This window comes from Herpailurus yagouaroundi, unplaced genomic scaffold (assembly GCF_014898765.1).
Source record: "Herpailurus yagouaroundi ecotype Mexico unplaced genomic scaffold, PumYag 198, whole genome shotgun sequence".
Classification (NCBI taxonomy): domain Eukaryota; kingdom Metazoa; phylum Chordata; class Mammalia; order Carnivora; family Felidae; genus Herpailurus; species Herpailurus yagouaroundi.
This window is the reverse complement of record NW_024412429.1, coordinates 2,011,552-2,031,852: the sequence shown is the minus strand read 5'-3', so window position 1 is coordinate 2,031,852 and position 20,301 is coordinate 2,011,552. Positions and strand designations below refer to the sequence as shown.

General features: G+C 44.5%; 1 protein-coding gene across 1 annotated transcript in view; it reads left to right on the top strand.

The window, feature by feature from the left end:
- The window catches only part of AFDN (afadin, adherens junction formation factor), a 123,761-nt gene that overhangs the window by 7,087 nt on the left and 96,373 nt on the right, over positions 1 to 20,301 (top strand). Inside the window, exons 2-6 of the mRNA XM_040449246.1 lie at positions 2,363 to 2,366; positions 13,531 to 13,536; positions 14,194 to 14,391; positions 17,816 to 17,928; positions 19,824 to 19,987. Of these exons, the coding sequence (XP_040305180.1) occupies positions 2,363 to 2,366; positions 13,531 to 13,536; positions 14,194 to 14,391; positions 17,816 to 17,928; positions 19,824 to 19,987 (485 nt within the window). The remainder of the gene's footprint in view (positions 1 to 2,362; positions 2,367 to 13,530; positions 13,537 to 14,193; positions 14,392 to 17,815; positions 17,929 to 19,823; positions 19,988 to 20,301) is intronic.

Sequence of the window (20,301 nt, the reverse complement as noted above, 5' to 3'; positions counted from 1 at the left end):
CAGTCTGCTGGGGTCATTTGGTAATTCAAAGAGCGAAACAGGAAGTAAAGTCAGGAGGTGCTGGTTGGCACCAGATACGCTGTTCAAGATGTTCATGATTCCAAGGGAGAGAATGCCAGGTATGTGCATCAAAAGAAAGTATTTTGTTTATAAAATCCCAGCTATAGGGCAGTAATAATTCATGTCCCTACTGTTGCACCCTCTATCCAGAAGTTATTTTGTTTCTGATTTGTTCTTTTCACCTCTGTCCCATCCCCTCTGAAATGTCTTGTGTAATAGGTGAAAGGTTTTAAGATACAGAGGACTCTTAGGGTCGCGCTCAGGCCTGGCCGCTGCTCTGAGGAGAGGTCCTGCTGTGCAGGCCAGCGGGCAGGGAGGGCGCTCTGTGTCCTCAGGGCCTCCAGTCAGCCACCCCCGGGGCAAGCGTGGGGTGCCCGTTGGGTCCTGCTGTGAGACGTGGTGCGGTAGCTGCCCCGTCGGGCTGTGGAGGAGTCGTTATTAAACTGTTAAATCTCAAAAAAAAAAAAAAAAAAAAAAAAAAAAAGATACAGAGGACTCAAACTAACAGCCTGTGTTTTAAAATTGTATTGCACGTGTGTTTGCTAATACAGTAAGTTGCACGAAGTTTGTTTTTTTAATCAAATAGGTTGAATAATGTGAATTCAGTTTTTATTCTACCTTGCTGCTGTAGTGAAAAGATACAGATGGAAGCATTTTGATTATAGGAAGCTTCTTTGAATCAGTCGCCAGAGTATTTATTTTGCTTTGATGAGAAAATTACCATAAATACCGTAAATGATAGTCTACCAATTTGGGCATACAGTTTGCATGGTGCGTTACCCTAGTTCAAACTCAGAAATTCCTTTTTCACATTTCACCTACTTAAAAAAAAAAAGGATCTCCATGCAGATTTAGGAAGCAGGATATTAAAACAAGTTTTCTTATTTTATATTGTTGGATTTTCTTTTTTGATAGGATAATATCCAGGCAGAGTTCAAGAACATGGTTATTTTCTTTGAATAAGAAGACGTTACAAAATTTCACGTATGTTGATTTGGTTGCAGTCAGATGGTTGGAAATGATTTGAACTTTTGGATATTGAATTTCCAAAACAATTATAAATGTTGTAAAGTGTGTTTTTTTTTTATATAAAGCTTGATATTTTGCATTTTTCCAATACTTTTTGGAAATATGTGCTCAGTTTTTTGCTTTTTTTGTTTGTTTATATGTTTTTGTTTTCTGCTAGAGATGGGACTGTGTACCTTGCAAACTAATTCTCATTTGATAGGAGCGCTTGAGAATGTGTACATGGGGAGTGACCTGTATTGCCCAGTCCTTACTTACGGCAGGTGCTTTTATATACCATTGATGTGCAGTAACCACAAAACCCTGTGGAGGAGAGGAGCCTCTCTGTTTTGCAGACAGGAAGCGAGAGAACTCCGGCATCTTGCACAGAGCCACATGAGCTTTAAGTGAAAATACTGGAGCTTTAACTAATATCTGGCCATCTCCAAGGCCCTGCCTCACTTTGTCTCTTTCCTCCGCACACTTGCCGCTTGCTCAGTGTAAGCAACAGATGCTTGGCCTCTGATGTTCATTCATTATCTATTTATGGAATCAGCTTCCTTGAGTTTTTTCTAGAGCATCTGTATTTTTATGAAAATAGGTTTATTTTATAGTTAATAATATGTAATTGTAATTTATTTTTATATTAAACATTTTTAGTAAGAAAGTCTAATAGATGAGACTCATTTATATTCCTCCCCCAGACTTAAGAATTTTCAACATTTGTTGTTCTCAATTCATTAGTTTTTGTTGTTGTTTTAGCTTGAACTATTTTAGAGAAAATCCAGAAAGGTGGCGTGTTATTTTTCCTCTGCCTCAGTGTGCACCTCAGAAAACCTAGCCATGATGCAGGGATCCTGTCTGCGAAGTTAACCATAATTCCTTCCTGTTTTCTAATATCTAGCCCATATTCACATTTCCTGTCTCTCTGAAAAATGTGTTTTTACAGTTAATTTATCCGAATCAGCATCCAAACGAGGTCCACACGTTGTCTAGTTGCCTTATGTCTCTTTTAATCCAGAGCATCCTCACCGCTCTCCAACCTGCCTCTTGTCTCGTGTCACAGACCTGCTGGAAAAAACTGGCTTAATTTCCCTTTCGAGTATCTCCATTCTGGACTTGCCTTTTTGTTTCCAGGGATTGCCGTGGTATTTGATTTCTTTCCATAGCGTGAAAGCCCTGATGGGCTTCAGGTCCCACTATTGGATAAGATGCTTGGCAACTGGTGCTGTTTGTGGATCTGGCATCACACTGGGTGCCCAGCAGGCGGTGAAGCTGGGAAGCCTGAATTTCCTACCAGCCTGCACATGCTGGTTTCATCATTGTAGGTCTTGGTTTAATCAAGCGGTGGTTACAGAATACTGGCTTTCTGATTCCATCATTTCTGTCACATCGATTGGCTGAAATTTTTCTTTAACAAAGAGGAACAAACTTTCTGTATCTGAGTTAAGGAGAGCAGGACAGTTGGTGAGTTCTTTTACTTTAGTTGCTTATTTTCAGGCTAAGAAGTTGGTTCCCTAGTTACTTGCAGTGGTGAGAGTGATTTTGATTTTGGTTTTGGCTTTCTTGTTTTTCTTTACTTTCATTATGAATGTGGGGATTTTTTTCATTTTTTTTAAGAAGCTTTTTATGTTAATTCCAGTATAGTTAACATACAGTGTTCTATTAGTTTCAGGTGCACAATATAGTGATTCAGCAGTTCTATACATCACTCAGTGCTTATGTTTTTTGTTTAATTTTTTTTTTTCGAGAGGCACAGAGCATGAGTGGGGGAGGAACAGAGAGAGAGATAGAGAGAGAGAGAGAGAGAGAGAGAGAGAGAGAGAGAGAGTCTGAAGCAGGCTCCAGGCTCCGAGCTGTCAGCCCAGAGACCGATGCGGGGCTCGAACTCACGGACCGCGAGATCGTGACCTTAGCTGAAGTCAGACGCTTAACCAACTGAGCCACTCAGATGCCCCTCAATGTTTATCTTACGTATATATATATTTTTTAAAGATTTTACTTTTTTTTTTTTTTTAATGTAATCTTGACACCAATTTGGGGCGTACACTCACAACCTTGAGACCCACAGTCGTGTGCTCCACTGACTGAGCCACCCAGGCGCCCTGACGCGCCTTGGTAAGTATACTCTTTAGTCCCCATCACTTACTTTACCCATCCCTCCACCCGCCTTTCCTCTGTGTTTCCGGCACTGTGTTCCCTATAGTTAAGAGTTTGATTGTTGGTTTTTTTCTCCCTCTCTCTTTTTTCCTTTGTTCATCTGTTTTGTTTCTTCAATTCAGCATGTAAGTGGAATCATATGATATGTCTTTCTCTGACCTATTTCGCTTAGCATCATACACTGCGGCCGCATCCACGTTGTTGCAGGCGGCATGATTTCATTCTGACTCGTGGCTAATGCTCCGTCGTATACACCCCACATCTTTACGCGTTCGTCCGTCACTGGACATGTGGGCTCTTTCCATCCTTTGGCTCTTGTCTGGTGCTCCTCAAACACCAGGGTGCACGTGTGAGGACTTGTGTGTGTGGTGTTCCAGTCCGTCGACGTCATTATTCTCGCTGGTGCTCAGTTTTCCCCAGACTTGGCAGGTGTACCTTTCGGTTGGCTTGAGGGTTTTTTTGAATGAGCCAGTTCATTTTTGAGAACTTCCTTTTTCTGGCAAAACGAGATGTCCCAAACTGTTCTTGTCAGTTTCGGACTGGTATGTAGGTTCAGCCATTCCTCCAAGGAGCCCTGTCCCCTTTTAGTGGAGAGTAACATTTAGAGATCACAGTCTAAGTGCTAGAAATGCTTCTTTTTTACCACTTGTCTTTTGCTTCATGGCCTTTGTAGTGGAAAGAGTTAGGAGATATTTATTCTTTGTGGGAAAAAATATCTGTGAATTTTTTCTCACATTTCCAATTCATATTTGGCCTGATAGGGTTTTTACTTAATTTCTTCGCTTTAAAAAATTATTTTCAAGTGTTTATTTATTTATTTGGAGGGAAAGAGAGAATCCCAACAGGCTCTGCACTAACGCAGGGCTCGATCTCACATACTGTGAGATTATGACCAGAGCCGAAATCAAGGCGCCTGTGATTTAAAAACAAATTTTAATCTTCTCTCTCTTACGTTGAAAATCTTGTTTTATAACTGTATTGGCATAATTACTTGTTTGCTTTATTGTCATATAGTTAACTATATTATACATAATGCCAATATTACTGCTAATAATAAAATTAATATTTCTTTGTAAGATATTTGTCCTTAGACTCTGCTAGGAATATAAAGTCAAAACGTCACTTGAAAATGGTATTTTTATGTGTGGTGATGTAACCAACCTGATATATTGTTAGACAATTAATTTCAGTTTGGTTTAAATTTTCAGTGATTACTTTGTGTTAAAATTTAATTTTTATGATTTAAAATTATCAATGGTTCCAAAGTTGAAACTGTGGCATCAGTTGCATTTAGAAAAGCTTTGCTTCCATCTTTCTGACATTCTGGGTTATCCGCCCAAGGAAGGTTTCCTTCTGTAGGTGTGGTCAGGTGCTGTGTCCACCTGACTGCGCCTGTCGTCGCGTCGCCGCCGTGTGAAGAGCTCCCTCCCTCCTTTATTGCAGAATGTGCAAGCGCCAGGGTTGATTCAGCCTGTGCCCTTTGCTGGCGCGTTCCCTGACTTGTGCTACAGTGAATACTTTGCGTGAAGCAGTTCGCGTTTTTGCCAGCTTCTCAGTGGATAGATCCACAGAAGTGGGACTGCTCTGGCAGAAGGTACGTGTCGATTTGATTTTACCAAATACTGCCAAATTCTGCTCCTTTTCTTGCCAGCACCCAAAATAGAGTATGTTGTCAGACTTTCAGATTTTTACCAGTTAGGGTGTTGAAAAATGGCATCTTATTGTCGTCTTATTTTGAAGTCATTTTATCATTGGCGAGGTAGTTCATCCTTTTTTATATTCGAGTCATATTTACCTCTTTTCTGAGCTGTCTGGTGTCTTTTTCTCTTTTTCTTTCTTTTGGCACATGCTTCAATGAGTTCTTGGCGGTGTTCTTCTCAAATTTTAGGAACTCCATTATGTCTTATTTTGGGGGGAGCAAGGAACGGTTTATTCTCACAGGATGAGGCCCTCAGCCTCAGTAGCAGAGGCGCCCCCCCCCCCCAGACCCCACCTCTTGGTGTGGCAGCTGCAGGAGGGGCCGGGCCAGGGGCCAGTGTGACCACCAGAGCGGCAGCCACAGGAGCAGCAGCGGCCGCATAAGGACGGAGCGGCGGCGTTGGGCCGGCTGACTCCGTTGCTCCGTGGACGGTGCTCGAGGGCGGCTGGGGCAGGGGGCTGACTGTGAGGTGGGGGGCCTCTGCAGTGGTTCATTCGGCTGTGAAGCTGCTCCTCGGAATGTCACCTGGAAGCCGGTCCGTGCCGGGTGGGAGCTTCTCCCCAGTGGGCGCCGCAACCTGGACACGCCCGCGGGGCCCGGGGTCCCCGCTGGAGAACAGCACCCCGGGCAGGTCTTGCTTGTTGGCAGAGTGAGGAGGGCACCCCAGCCCCGGGAACTCTTTATGTGTTAGAAAGCTGTTTTTCTGCCCTGTTCGCTGGAGAGGTTTTTCCCCCCTGTGTGTCACTTGTCTTTAGACTTTACCTGTCGTGTGCTTTTTTTGATCTCCCGCTGGAAGTTTATGTAGTCAAATGTGTTACTGTTTCTTCAGTTGCTATATGCTATATTTTTAATATATAATTTTTAAAATACGGATCTCCATAAAGATGTTTGTTTATTACACAGTAAAAATTGAAAAAGGCCACATGTGACCTGGATGTGTGGACACTGTAGAAAGGTTGAACTTAACAGCCGCTCCTAGAGATGTTCTTGGTGGTGGTGTTCTCAAAACGTGACTGTGGCCAGACTGTGAGGGAAACCGCCTGGGGGTCAGGAAGCCGTGGAATCCGCTCATAGGACCCAGCACGGCTCGGTAGATAGGGTGATGGCATTTTGTGTGTGGGCACACGTGTGAGAGAGGGAGTGGGGTTCCCAGGTGTGTAGGTCAAGGAACTGCATTAGCCGCGATGTATCTGGACTTTATCAGAGAGGTCAGCAACGTCTTTCATCATGTTCTTGTGTTTGCGGGCTGGGTCTAGGTGCAATTAGATGAATGAGGAAGCAGTTGTACTCAAAGGTGTTTGACAGATCAGCACCAAGCTGGAGAAATGTTATCAGGTGGTAACTGACATGCGGATGACTCAAGAATTTAAATTTTACTGGAACCTCATGTGAATCAACAATATTAGGTGGAGGCCAAAGAACTAAGGCAATCTTAGGGTGCATCAATTACAGGTATAGTATTAGAGATAGCAGTGTGCTTCCAGTTGACCAGAACTACACGTGTGGAGTTCTGTGATCGGTTCTGAAAATATCGTCAGGCCGGGTGGATAGAACACCAGTGTGTTCAAGAGCGAAGTGAACAAAATGGTAAGTAGATGGGGAATTTTGTCACAGAAAGAGAAGAATCGGAGGAACTAGAACGCTTGCTCTAAGTGCATAGTTCTCCACAGGGACGGCTTTGTTCCCTGAGGATGTATGCAGGTGTCCGGAGACATTTTGGTTTTCACAGCTGGGTGGGTGCTGCTGGCATGGGCGTGTGCGGGCAGGGACCCCGGGACGTCTCAGGCATCATCCACGCACTCCGTGCAGTTCCCGCAACAGTTATCTAGTGCAAGATGTCATAGAGCTGAGGTCAGGAGATCCTTTTTCAGACTAACCCGGTTTGACTGCGACCCGTAGTAAGGAAAGAACTGCGTTTTACCTCGTAGCCCAGGGCACACACAAGAGGAGCTGGAGTTAAAATTTCATGAGCCAGCGCGTGCCCCATTTCCTGACCTGGAGCGCATCGTACCCCGTAGAAATCGGTTCGACTGTGTGCCATGCCGTTAACCAATGGGAAAAAATGATCAGTCATAAGCCATGGTTTGAGTATAGGCCTAAATGATACCAGAGAATGAAACTAAGCCCAACTGGTAAAGCGGTGTGTGATGAATCGCGCTTTTGTGCAAGACAGCACTTTCCTGCTATTGAGCCATGGAGAGAGAGAACATACTGCGTGACTAGGGAGTTCACCAGCACTGGGGTTGTTACAGGGGTTCTCGGAACGTGAGATCTGTGAATAGGTATCATGGGGTCTTAGAACTTGGATGAGAAGATAATTGCATCTTCACTTTCAGTGAATAAGTTTTTATTAAGCTCTAACTGAAATTCAGCGTTTTCTTCATTTAGGAGTTTTCTACTCATAATCTACTTCAAAATTAGAGTTATATGAATCAATTCTAGAACTTATTTAATATGTTAATAAGTAAGCACTAATTTTTACTATATGATAGTTTTTAAAAATTATTTTAATAATTGAGTTTTAATGCAGTTGTTTCCTTTGTAATCTTTTGGATGCATTTACAGTGTTTATTCTGAGAGCAAATTGAGGGCCTTTACTAGACTTCCAAAGGATCTTTGGCAAAATTGGTCATAGCCTCTGTACTAGATAGGTGGCTTTTGGGGTTGTTTTACATATCTGTTATTTGTCAAATGTATTTGAAGATTACAGTAGAAATAGACATAATCTTTGCCAATGAATATGATAATTGCTCTTTTGTCATATGGGTTAATATATTCTTTAATTGATCTTCTTTCAGATCCCCAATATATGTATGTGTGGTAGCTATTCAGATAGAGATTTACAAATTTTAAGAGGACCATAGGGGAAACGTTCACTTTTTGATCCCCCTCCCCCCAGTGCTGACTTAGGAGCTGGGTAGAGATTGCTAGCAGCAGAACCCAAGTGTAACTTGCCATGCAAGTTGCCAGTTAGGGCTCACCAACGTTTAGCCACTTCCAGCAGGTATTTGCTGAGTAGACGCTGTTGGCAGGTATAACTGAGGCATTTAAAAAAGATGTTGGCTTACTGGTTTCACAGCAGGCTGCGTGCCCTGGCAGGGAATTGTTTTATTTTTAATGTTTAAAGGTGTTTGTGCACTGGATGGAGTTTTAAGAGTTTATAAAAGGGGAGATGTGTGTGTGTCGGGGGGTGGGGCGGTACAGGTGTTTTGGTCCAGAAAACTTGCTTTTCATCTAGAAGATGACTTTTCCCCCATTTCAATAAACTTGGTCTTTGTTTTTTTAAGTGTATTTATTTTGAGAGAGTGAACGAGAGGGGAAGGGACGGGGCGGGACCTAGGATCCGAAACAGGCTCTGCTGATAGCACAGACCCCGACGTGGGCCTCAAACTCTCGAACTGCGAGATCATGACTTGAGCCACCCAGGCGCCCCTGAACTTGGTCTTTGTTAACTTTGGCGAACTAGCATCAAGACGTTCGAAGTAGTGGGCTCCCAGTGAACAGGTGTACAGTGTGATTGTTGGAGACCACACCTTCATTTTCAGACAAAAGGATGTTGGATGGAATCATTACAAAAACCAAATGCGTATATGCAGGGGAAGAGGAGACTCGGCTTTCCTGGATGAGGACTGCTGGTTCCGAGAGCGGTTGCTCTCGCGTGACTGCCCGTTCACGTTCCCGCCCACAAAGTGACAGTGCCCTGTGGAAGTCCCTTCTCACAGAAGAGGAAACAGACTTGGGAACGTTGAGCCACCTCCTTCCTGGTAGAGATGCGATCTGAATTCAGCCTGAGTGAAGAGAGGAAACTCTTAATTTGCACTCTGTAGTTATCTGAAAGGTGGTTCAATATAAAACAAACCCATTTACTTCATTTTTACAGAAACCTCTTGAGGTTTGGGAGGTCAGCCACTTACAAGGTGCTCTAATTAGTGCTATTAGATTTTTTTTAAAGTAGGCTCCACACCCAACACGGGGCTCGAACTCACAACTCCGAGAGTTGCGTGCTCTACGGACTGAGCCAGCCGGGCGCCCCTGATTAGTGCTGTCAGCGGGAAGGGCGGGGAAAAGACCCCTTCGGAGTGAACCCCGTGGGAAGGAGTAAGTGTGGGCCTGGTGAGGACATTTTACAGCTGTTTCTTTAAGCTTTCCAGAGTAGTGTTTGTTCTGTGAAAGTTTTAGGTAATGAAATGCGTGTGGTTTTAAAGAGTATTCTTAAAGTATATTGTTTAAGAAACAGTTTATGTAAGATTCCAAAAACCCGTATTGAAGTATTCTTTCATCTTTTACCTAAGCTGTTAACGTGGAGTCGAAAGGCTGTCGTCCAGGTGATTGTTTCCTGTACTGGTAACATGAGTGTGCTCTAAGGCGTGGCTGTGTTGTTTTTTTTTTTTAATGCTTCGCATGTAGTTGGAGGCACCAGCATTGGAAAGAAAGCAGTGCGTTCTGTCTGCTGCCCTTTTTACCACGGGGTTGGACGGTTACCTGTTAGGGTTAGCGTGGCTTGGCTGCAGGCGAGGAGACGGACCTCACGTAAATGCTGGACACGGTGAGCAGAAAAGTGAATCGTGCGCTCAGCCTGTTTAGAACAAACGGTTCTGGGTAGCTTGAGCAAGAGGAGATTTGGGGCTGCCCTGGTGAGTTTTTACTGGTTTGGAGAAGAAGGCCAGTTGATTATCAATTTCATTGATTGAGATACTGGTAAAATATTTAAAAGCAAATCTCCACCTTTAATCCTGTGTTCTTTGCATTGGCTCTCTAGTAACTTAAAATAGCTGTCTCTGGTTTTGTGGGGGTTTTTGTTGTATTGGTTTTTTTGGTCTATTGTTTCCGATAAATACTAAAATTTTGTTTCAGAGTTGTCGTTAAATCCACCCGAAGTGTTTCATTTCCACGACAGTAATCCTTGTGGATGATATTTCTCAGGCAGAGGTTTATGCAAAGGTAAATATACACCTTTAGGAAAGAACCTTGCTTTCCCGTCGGGAAGAGTAAAGAAGGGAACAGCTGACGTATCTTCTGCCTTTCACGCAGATTGTTGTGGCGAGAGTGCACAGCGCAGGGCAGGGACCGTGCAGGTTAAAGTCACAGGACCTGCCGTCCTACCTGCTCCAAACAGAGGTTTCTTCCTTGAAAACATGCTGCTCGCAAGTAGGCACTCCTTTAGAGAGTGGAGGACCCACAGTAGTGTGTTTTCGTTTTAAATATTGTTGTCGGGGCGCCTGGGTGGCTCAGTCGGTTAAGCGTCCGACTTCGGCTCAGGTCATGATCTCATGGTCTGTGAGTTCGAGCCCCGCGTCGGGCTCTGTGCTGACAGCTCAGAGCCTGGAGCCTGTTTCGGATTCTGTGTCTCCCTCTCTCTCTGCCCCTCGCCTGTTCATGCTCTGTCTCTCTCTGTCTCAAAAATAAACGTTAAAAAAAAAAAAAATTAAAAAAAAAAAAATAAATAAATATTGTTGTCTCGGGTAATTTGCATAAAGATTTTTTTTTTAAGGAAACATTGGTCTGTGTAAAATTGTAACTGTATTAGTCTGCAACATTATCAGATCAGTCCAGTGATCGAGACTTGATGGTTATTTCTCACAGGTGTAAAGTTTTGTTCCCGAGCTCTTACCAGTGGAGAACAGACAAACCAAAGCTGGAAGAATCGGATACTGTTACTGGAACTTTTGACTCAAATCTGTTTTTAATTTTACATGTGAAGCATCATATTAGAGACTGAGGGAGGGCCTAGAACCATGAATGAGGTCCCTCGGGGAAAGCTCCCATTCAAGTGGGACCTCTGACGGCTGGTTCTTTATGGAGTTTACTTCTCAAAACAAGCTTCTTACTTTCAGATTATAATCAAGGAAATTTGAGCTCACACGTGTCAGATAAGTCACTCAGATACAGCTCTTCGGCTGAGATGCCAGCTGTTTTGTGCCCTGAGGCGAACCCCCAGGTGCCCGTCGCCCTGTGCGCTGGGCAGGCTCGTGGGCTCCTAGACGAGGTGGAGCAGGCGCCTGCGCGGCGTGGGCTCGTTTCTTCTCTTCACCGTTTCTCCCGGAACTCCTCCTCCTGCGCTTGTCAGGGAGGAGAAGAGTCCGGTGTTCCTCCTTCCCGTGGTGGAGTGAGTGTTGAAACTGGCGGGGCTGCAGAGCTTGGGTTTAAAGCTCAGGTTTTCCGGGGCAGCTCCTGGGTAGCTAGCTCTGCCCTCGGGAAGCTGTGTGGTTACAGTTTACACACCCTCCCTGTCTGGGGAACCTTCTTTTTTAACCCCTTGATAAGGTATCTCATTCATGTTTGAGGTATTAAATGCTGAGCTCTTAGTGTTGGGCATGTGGTTGCCCTTAATATACGTTACTATTAGTTGTTAATTTGGTCGTTATATGCAGAAGTCTTAGGTTCAAGAACTTGGTTTTATCAGTTTTCTGGGGTCTGAAAATTCTGTGGACTTAGTCACAGAAGGGAAGCACTGTGCGAAGGGGAGGGCTAGAGGGAGAGCCAGAATTAGGCTCCGTGAGGGGTGTGGACGCAGGGCTCCTGTCTCACCATCTCGTGAACTGGGAGATTATGACTTAGAAATCAAGAGCTAGATGCTTAACTGAGCCACTAGCCGCCCCTCAGAGTTAATCTCGATTAGCGCTTACCTAGTGAATTTAAAGGTAGTTTTAGTAGGCCACTTTATTTAGGCTTGGTAGAACCTGGAAACTTGTTTCTTTAAAAACGTCAACGGAAATACTAGTTCTTTGCAGGTGGCAGTGCTGTTACTTGCTGGATTTCTACCCTTGAGTTTACTCTTTTTTTTTCCATTTACTTCAACGTTTTATGTGCGATCAGTAGCTGAACCACATTGATAATGGAGACTTGTATTTCCACTTTTTTCCCTATAAACAGTAGTAATCTCTCTATAAGGGATTTTCTTGAGGGTGAGGGACCTCCTCCTCCCCGTGCTCATCGGTACATCCTTGTTCCCTTTGTGCTCTTGCCCAGTTGGGTGTTCCTTCCCAAATCTTTCATTTCTGGTAGTTGGGAAAGGGGTGCTTCCTGTCTTTGGGATCCGTAGGTACATCTGTCGGTTTTAGTCTTGTCACAAATGATGGAAACTATCCTGTTAGCAAAGTGATTGGGTGGGAGGTGAATTTGCCTGGTGGTCTTGCTTCGTCTATGGAGCTGGAGCCCTTGGAAGAGCTGGATTGTTTTGCCGGCTCTTGTCGGAGACTGTGGCTGTAGGGTAAAGACGATCTCGGAGTGGTGGCGACTGGAGCGCCAGAACCCTGGGGTAAACACGGGGCTCCCGTAATAACGACTTGACATCTGTACAGCTAAATACAGTCAGTAATTGTTGTTTTCTGACGTCTGAGGAGGTGGTGGACGGGGAGAGTAGACCCAGAAGTGGAAATTGTGGCTTGAGTGGAGAGAGGCCGGGAGCTGAGGAGGACTGGGGCCGCCGAGTAACGGCAGGTGCTTAGCACCACCGGGCACTTGGCGAGGGTGGGCTGTTACGAATACTAACCGGTACTTACACAGACTCACAGTTGAGGACCATCTTGCACGCGCGTGGTTACTTTACCAAGGTGTTGGGGATTGTCAGAGTAACACCAGAGACGGAGAAGAGCCTTTAAAGAGGATACTGCTCAACATTCTCTGCTGCTTGACCAGGCTGGACAGAGAAGCAGTTTATCATTTGGAGAGACCAAAGCAGGACTGATAGAGCTCCCATTTTGCTAACTCATAAAGCTGTTTTCAGTCTCCCTTCCACAATCGTGGCCTTACTTCAACCCAAGGTCTGTGGTTCCGTGGCATTCTTTTATGGTTTTTATTTTTTTTTATTTTTCTTAATTTTTTTTAACACATGCTCGCTTTCTCTGTATTTTCCCCTGGGGCAGTGGGAAATGGGAAATTAACTACTGCCTAGTGTTCGGACGGGGCCTGAGCAAGTACAGTAAAGCTTCGGGGCTATAAATAGGCCTTATTGTCTTGTTTTCTGTTTTAATTTTCATCCAGGTTATATAGTTAACCACATTCTAATATCCCGTAATTGTTATAATTACTAGGTCATAGTTAATTAGTGAAGAATTAAGTGAGCAGGTCGGGAGGACAGAAAAGCTTACTTGTGATGCGCTTGGAGCCCATAGAAAAGCCATCGCCAGGAGTAAAGCTGAGGAGTGACCTGATCTGACTTTTAACAAAATTGTGGGTGGATTCTAGATGTATTTTGAGGGTGGAATGACTTGATGTGCCAGTGTGGAAGGCGAGAAGAGGGAAGAATTGTCAGTGGTGCTGAGGGCGGTGAGGGCAGACGAGGTGGAATGCTGCTTGGAAGTTTGTTTGGAGCTGTGCTTTTCTTGTGTTCGGGGAAACAGTGGGGTACACAGGAGCGCAGGACCTTGCCCCCTTGTATCCCCAGGTCCAGTGTCCCCCAGGTCCTCTGATGTAGTGGTTCAGCCTGTGGGATACGAACCGCTGAGTCTTGGGTTATAGCAGAGGGCCTGGAAGCTGACAGGAGTTTCACTGAAGTAACCTGCATTTTAATTGACCAGAAAGGGAAAAGAAATCACGGGAACGGGCATCCTGTAGTTGCACAGCTCCAGCTCCAGACCACGTTACAGTTCCCTTGCTTGCAAGACCCACCGTATTTATCTCGAGAAGTCCGGTTTTGAGAAAAACCGTGTTCATTGATTTTGGGCAGTAGTTCATATGAAAATTAGTTTCGATTCTGCAAAGGCTAAGAGTTTCCATCCATTCACTTTCATGTTGGAATTGGGGCTAACATTTTTCCTTTGTGGTTTGAGTCGTCCCTTCATTTAGGCTTTATGATTTGGAGGCTGGACGGGACCTCAGGGATTGCTAGGCATGGACTTTGGGGATCTGTGGGTCTGGATTTTAACTGTGATTTGCTGCATAACTGGGCAAGATCCTTAAACTTTGTGTTTCAATGACCGAGTCTTGAAAACAGAGTTTAGTAGTGAATCTGCTAACCCGCGTCCTTCTAAAGACACAGCCAAGTAGCGCGTGTCGGGGTGTGCCTGGCACTGGCTGGAGACTCATTAATATTAGCTGTCGTTGACGTCAGCTGCTCCACGGCCACTGTCGTATACCTGAGACCAGTAAGGCGCAGGTTGTAAATAACTTGTCCCAAGTCACGTGATTCAATTTGAAGACTAAACCCTGTCTCTCCGTTTCTGTCTCAGATGTTTGCAGTAATGAAACATCTTTTAAGGATGGTGAATGACGTTTTATTCTAGAAATTGAATCTTATTTTAGAATGTTTTTCCTTTCTGTTTTCCTTTAGGATTTGGAGTTTCATGGCGTAATGAGATTTTATTTTCAAGATAAAGCTGCTGGAAACTTTGCAACAAAATGCATTCGGGTCTCTAGTACGGCCACCACGCAAGACGTGATCGAGACGCTGGCAGAGAAATTCCGCCCTGACATGCGGATGCTGTCGTCCCCCAAGTACTCCCTCTACGAAGTTCACGTCAGCGGAGGTCAGTGTGCACACACGGGGTACTGGCGGGGTAGCCTCTGCTGTGTAGACAACTTCTGAACCACTCCTGTGTGCAGAGCGCATCTCTGTCACAGCATTGCTTTGCCGCTGGCCCTTCTCTTCCTGGGGACGTTGGGGGGTGTTTGTGCGTCTGCGAAACGTTCAGACAGGATCCCGGGAATTAGATTTGGTGGAAGTTAGGATGGATGTATCGTACACTTATTTTCTTCAAAGAACTAGCGTGACGTTTCATCGTTAAAACTCGCCAGTGGATCTAGGCGCCCACACACGTTGATGAAACCGTATGTTACTTGCTTTTGGAGAACTAGTTCATGTAACTTTTTTTTTTTTTTTTTTTTTTTAACTTTTTAATGTTTGTTTTCGAGAGCGAAAGTGAGCATGAGTCGGGGAGGGGCAGAGAGAGAGAGAGGAAGACACAGAATCAGAAGCAGGCTCCATGCTCTGAGCTGTCAGCACAGAGCCCGACACGGGGCTTGAATCCAGGAACGGTGAGATCACGACCTGAGCCGAAGTCGGACACTTAACTGACTGAGCCACCCAGGTGCCCCTCCTGTAACTTTTATGTATAGATTATGATACTACAATTTAATCCGGTTAAAATATTATGGGCATGAATCCTCAATCTTACAAAAATGAGTATTTTTGTAATGTGAGATTGTATATTTTCCTTATTTGGAATACTTAGGGTATCTTGGGGAAACTTATGTAGTCATTTCTCCTTGTTTTAATGTTTGAAATTTTTGAAAATATCCTACATATGAGATGGCAATTTAAGTTGGACTGATTAGAAATGTAGAAATTTGGGGTGCCTGGGTGGCTCGGTTGAGCATCCGACTCGGTTTTGGCTCAGGTCATGATCTCACAGTTCATGGGTTCGAGCCCCGTGTTGGGCTCTGCGCTGAGTATGGAGCCTTCTTGGGATTCTCCCCCCCTTCCCCCCCGCCCCAACCCCCCTCTCTGGCTCTCGTGTGTGTGCTTGCTCACTCTTCAAAAATAAACATTAGAGATGTAGAAATTTATACATTTTTTAATGAGTGCTGTGGAAATATTGAGTCCCCTATAAAATATATTGTGTCTCCTCTCTCTGCCCCTCCCCTGCTCATGCTCTCTCAAAAATAGATGTAAAAAATTTTTTTGAAAATACAGATTCCAATTAATGCAACAACTAAAGGATTACATATGTAGCAGAAACCCAATTTAAATACCTGTTAAATTCCATCCAGAAATACTCTTTGAACATGGTGTTATTTGTCTTGACTTCAAAATTGCAGCTTTCTTTGTATATTTGAAATAGGGTAAGAATTCTTGTACTGCATGGAATTCAGGTATGACCAAACACTTTTCCCTTGGAGAGTAGGAGATATAGGCCGTATTTGTTTGTTACTCTTTCAACATTATGAGGAGATCCCACTACATAAGCCACACCAAAGCTAGATTTGATGATAGAGGATAACCTTAATTTTGGATGGTTTTTCTGAGGTTGAATTTTTCCTTTAGCTCAGAATCACTATAACTAGGTTGTTGAGAAGAAACTACAACTTTTTCCTTAAAATTTTTTTTTAGTTAAAAAGTAAACTGTGTTGCGGTAAGGAGGTGAAAACTCGGCGAAGGTGCCTGGAGGCGGTCTCCTCTGTACCCGCGGTGAGCGGCGCACCGGGACCGTGTGGCTCTGGCCATCCGCACCCCTGCACTCGGAGCAGCGGGCTCCCTCTGTGCCCCTGACGCCAGGAGGAGCCCTCTGTCCGCGCTCTGTGCTTTCAAGTCCTAGAGCCCTAGGGGTCGGGGGCGGGGCTCGTTTCATTGAGTAGTTAGATTCAGACAAGTTGTGGACTGTTTATGCGCTAACAACTTGGTACGTGTTTGGAAAATAGTGCACAGAAAATGAAAGGAAAAGTACAATTCTCATTCCATTTTTAATGACCGTTCTTGCCTGATGGGGTTTGTGTGCCTCTGGCCCCTGGGTGGGGAGCGGGGCCCTCGATCCCTCTCCGGGCAGGTCTGGGGCGCTGCCAGGGGGAGGGACCGTGCGGCCTGTTATGCACGCGGGCTGCCTGCGGCGGGTGTGACTTGTTCCCCTGAAAACTGAAAAGGCTCCTCAGTGAGTGTGCAGGGAGCCTTGGTGCATGTTTGGAGACCGCCGCTCCCGAGGGCTGAGTTCTGGGCCCAACGCGCACATCCACCACCAGGGAAACTCCACCGTTACCCTTTCTGTGGGTAGGATTCCTTGGTGAACTCAATTGGAAAACAAAAATTGTGCTGTTTTAAAACAAACAAACAAAAACCACTGAGGCAGAAAGGTATCTTCAAGTTACAAAGTTGTAGTAGGGACCCTGACTGTACTTCCGTTTCCTGGTTTGCCACACGCACGTTAGAATGGCTCACCCTTGTTTTGTTTTACTTTTATGATTTAGACCTGATTGTTGTTAAAACTAGCTCTCTAAAAAATGCACGTGAAGGATTTTGATATAGTACAAATCTTGCGACAAGAAAAACTGGGTAATTTTGGTTTGTAGCATCAGTTTCAAACTTCTTGATCCAGTCCCTCATTTATTGCTCTGATTTTTCATCTCTCATTTTTTCAGTTCATAAAACAAATTAGAACTTATTATTTCTGTATTCTTATAATCTGCTTGCGTGTAGTACTTACTAAAAGTCTTTATCAGTCTCTGTTTTAAGTCTGTCCTGTTGACTCCTGCTTCCTTGACCACAGTACTTCTTCAGCTGGCCTCTGTCTCCTGTGTTTGCTAAAGACCTCCTTGCAGGCTGCGGTAGGTGGTCCGGGTGAGCGGGCTCTGCAGGAGCCCCTCTGTGGGCCCCGGGACTTATTAGAACTCAAGCGAGAAGGAACACGCTAAACGTAGTGGCACGCTGTCGGAACCGAGGGACGGGACTGTGGCTTCCCTAGGTGACCGAGGGCTGGGTGGCGAGCGTGGGAGGATCGGAAGGAGCCAGGAGGGCGAGCACCACGGTCACTCGCTCCCGGGCCTGCGAGGAGCTGTCACGGAGGTCAGCGGAACTTTGTGTCCTCTTAACATTACTCTCTTAGCCTCCAGCTGCATAGGAGATGGTTTACGGAGGGAGGCTTCGCGGAGCCCTCTGTTTTCTTCCAGTTCGTGTGCATTTCTCTTTTCCCAACTGGATTCTAAATGTTGTAAGGAAATTATCCCTGGTCAGTGTTTGGCATTGGGTACGTGGTAGTATGTGTTCTAGTACCAACACAATAGTAGATCATTAAAACTCCCGCTTGCTATTTTGGATTACATTTCAGCCTGTTAGTACTGGTGGTAATGAGGGATTTTATTACCTTATAAGGGAGGAAATGAAACGTATGTCAGAACGTTTTATTAGCTAGTGCTGTTAAGTAACCATGACTTAATTTTTTTTCATTTCATTATTTGAAGAAGAAAGAAGATTGGATGTAGATGAGAAACCCCTTGTTGTGCAGTTGAATTGGAATAAAGACGATCGAGAGGGCAGGTTCGTTCTTAAGAATGAGAACGATGCCCTTCCTCCTAAGGTACGTTCCGTCCAGGTCTCGTGCTGACCGTGTCCCGGGCCCAGGGTTGCCGAAACACACATGTCATGTGAATGTGATAAGGGCTTCACTTTTTGCTTCTCTTCTTTTTTTTTTTTTTTTTTTTAATTTTTTTTTTTCAACTTTTTATTTATTTTTGGGACAGAGAGAGACAGAGCATGAACGGGGGAGGGGCAGAGAGAGAGGGAGACACAGAATCGGAAACAGGCTCCAGGCTCCGAGCCATCAGCCCAGAGCCTGACGCGGGGCTCGAACTCACGGACCGCGAGATCGTGACCTGGCTGAAGTCGGAGGCTTAACCGACTGCGCCACCCAGGCGCCCCTTGCTTCTCTTCTTAAATGACCTGAATGACCCTTCGTGCAGAAGAAAATGTAAACAGAACCCTGCTTCTCTGTTTCATCCTGTTTCACTGAATAATGCCTAATGTTGCCCTTTACTTTTCCAAAGAAGCATTAGGTCAGCTTTTGTTATTAAGAGATTTAATGATGAAGTAACCACCAGTTTTGTTTTGTTTTGTTTTTACCAAGTTATAAAGTCCAAATCTGTTTTAATAAAAATCAGAAGGGAAAGTAAAGTTTTAATAACCTATTTATTTATGTGTGAATTTTCAGGTCCAACTTCATAAGGTACAGTGAAAACCTTTTCCGTGTTGTATGTAGACTTTTCTTGGGTTAACGTAATTGAGTGATTCTAAAACCTTCTCAGGCAGTAGGTGTCCGGAGCTCCTGTGCTGCTGGTTGTTTTCCATGGAACACTATGGAATAGGGGTCAAGCTGGAAAATAACGATAATTTCTGTGTGAAACAAAGTGGTAGCAAACGCAGAGGTCAAGAACACTTAGAGAAAAGTCCCCAACAGGTTGGGACACGAGTGCCATTACTCCCTTTTGGAAACGAGAGTTTCATGGTGTCGTGACGCGGGTGCTCCATGTTGAGGAGTGTTCTTGGCCTTTCTTGTTCTCTGCTCTAGTGCTTGTTGCTTTTGTAGCAGATTCTTGTGAAGTAATAACGGGCATCTCTCTTCTTTCTTCTCTGGCCCGTGTTTTATTTCATCTCTGCACCGTGACCTCAGCTGAGCGCCCCGCTGTAGGCCAGAGAGGCTCATTCGTGGGCACCCGAGCCCTCGTTCGGGTGAGGACAGCACGGGCGTAGCTGGTGGCAAGGATGGGGCGCCAGCGTCGATGAAGCGTAGGGCAGTTTAGTTCCCAGTACAGGAACCTTTCTTGGCTAGTCTCGAATGTTCACAGTCGACCTATTAATTAGATAAAAAAAACTTTTGTCTCTGTGTCATCTGCTCGCAGGCCAAGTTGTAAATTAAGAGTAAGCAAGCAAATAAGATCTGGAAAAGAAGATACAGAGTTTTGCACAAACAGTGCTTAGTTTTGCATCCAAAAAGCCAGTTTCTTATGGCTACTCCTATATTTGTTTTAAGGTTAGAAAAATCACGTATGAAGTAGATAGTGATTTAAACACTTAGCTATTTCTGTATTGTGATTAGGTTCCTTTTTTTTTTTTAAAGTAACTTAAAATTATGTGTAACTTAAATTTTATTTATTGAAAATCTGGTTTCCTGAGTCCCACTCCGGTTTTCTTTACTGGGTTTGGTTTTCTGTTTGCTTGCTTGCTTGCATATTCATTTTGAATTGAGGTAAAAGATACACGTGGTGAAATGCGGAGATCTTGAACGTGTAAGTTTTGGTAAATACACGCCTGTAGCCGTCAGCCCAGTCAAGATAAAGAACCTCTCCATCCCCCAGACCTTTCCTTGTCTCGGGAGCTGGGTTTTGGCTGTAATCAAGAGGAAGTCCTCTAGGCCAGAGAGTGCTTTCTGTGATTCTGTGCCGACAGCTGCCTTAGTGATGATGTTACTTTTATCAGAAGGCTCAAAGCAATGGACCTGAAAAGCAGGAGAAAGAAGGTGTTATCCAGAACTTCAAGAGAACTCTCTCCAAGAAAGAGAAGAAGGAGAAAAAGAAGAGAGAGAAAGAGGCAGTGAGGCAGGCATCTGAGAAAGATGATCGGCCTTTCCAAGGGGATGACCTGTAAGTAATTCTGGAAACATCTCTGTCCTATTTATGAAGCAGACCTTGTTAAATTACCAGATAAACTGTGAGAAGGACAAGCGTCAGTTAAGAAATGAGCTTGGGTGCTTGGCTCTTCTGTGCTGAGGGGAGCTGAGGGGTCTCCCCTAACCAGGTTCCTGGCTGGCAGGGGCAGACCCCTCTCCCCGGGTTTGCTAATTTCAGGTAATCAACCTGCTGAACAGTATTGTTCTTAGCATACTATTGTCAGTGTTTTCTTCATTTTGGGCCTTTCGTTTCTGGGTGTTTTTTTTTTTTTTTTTTTTTTTTTTTTA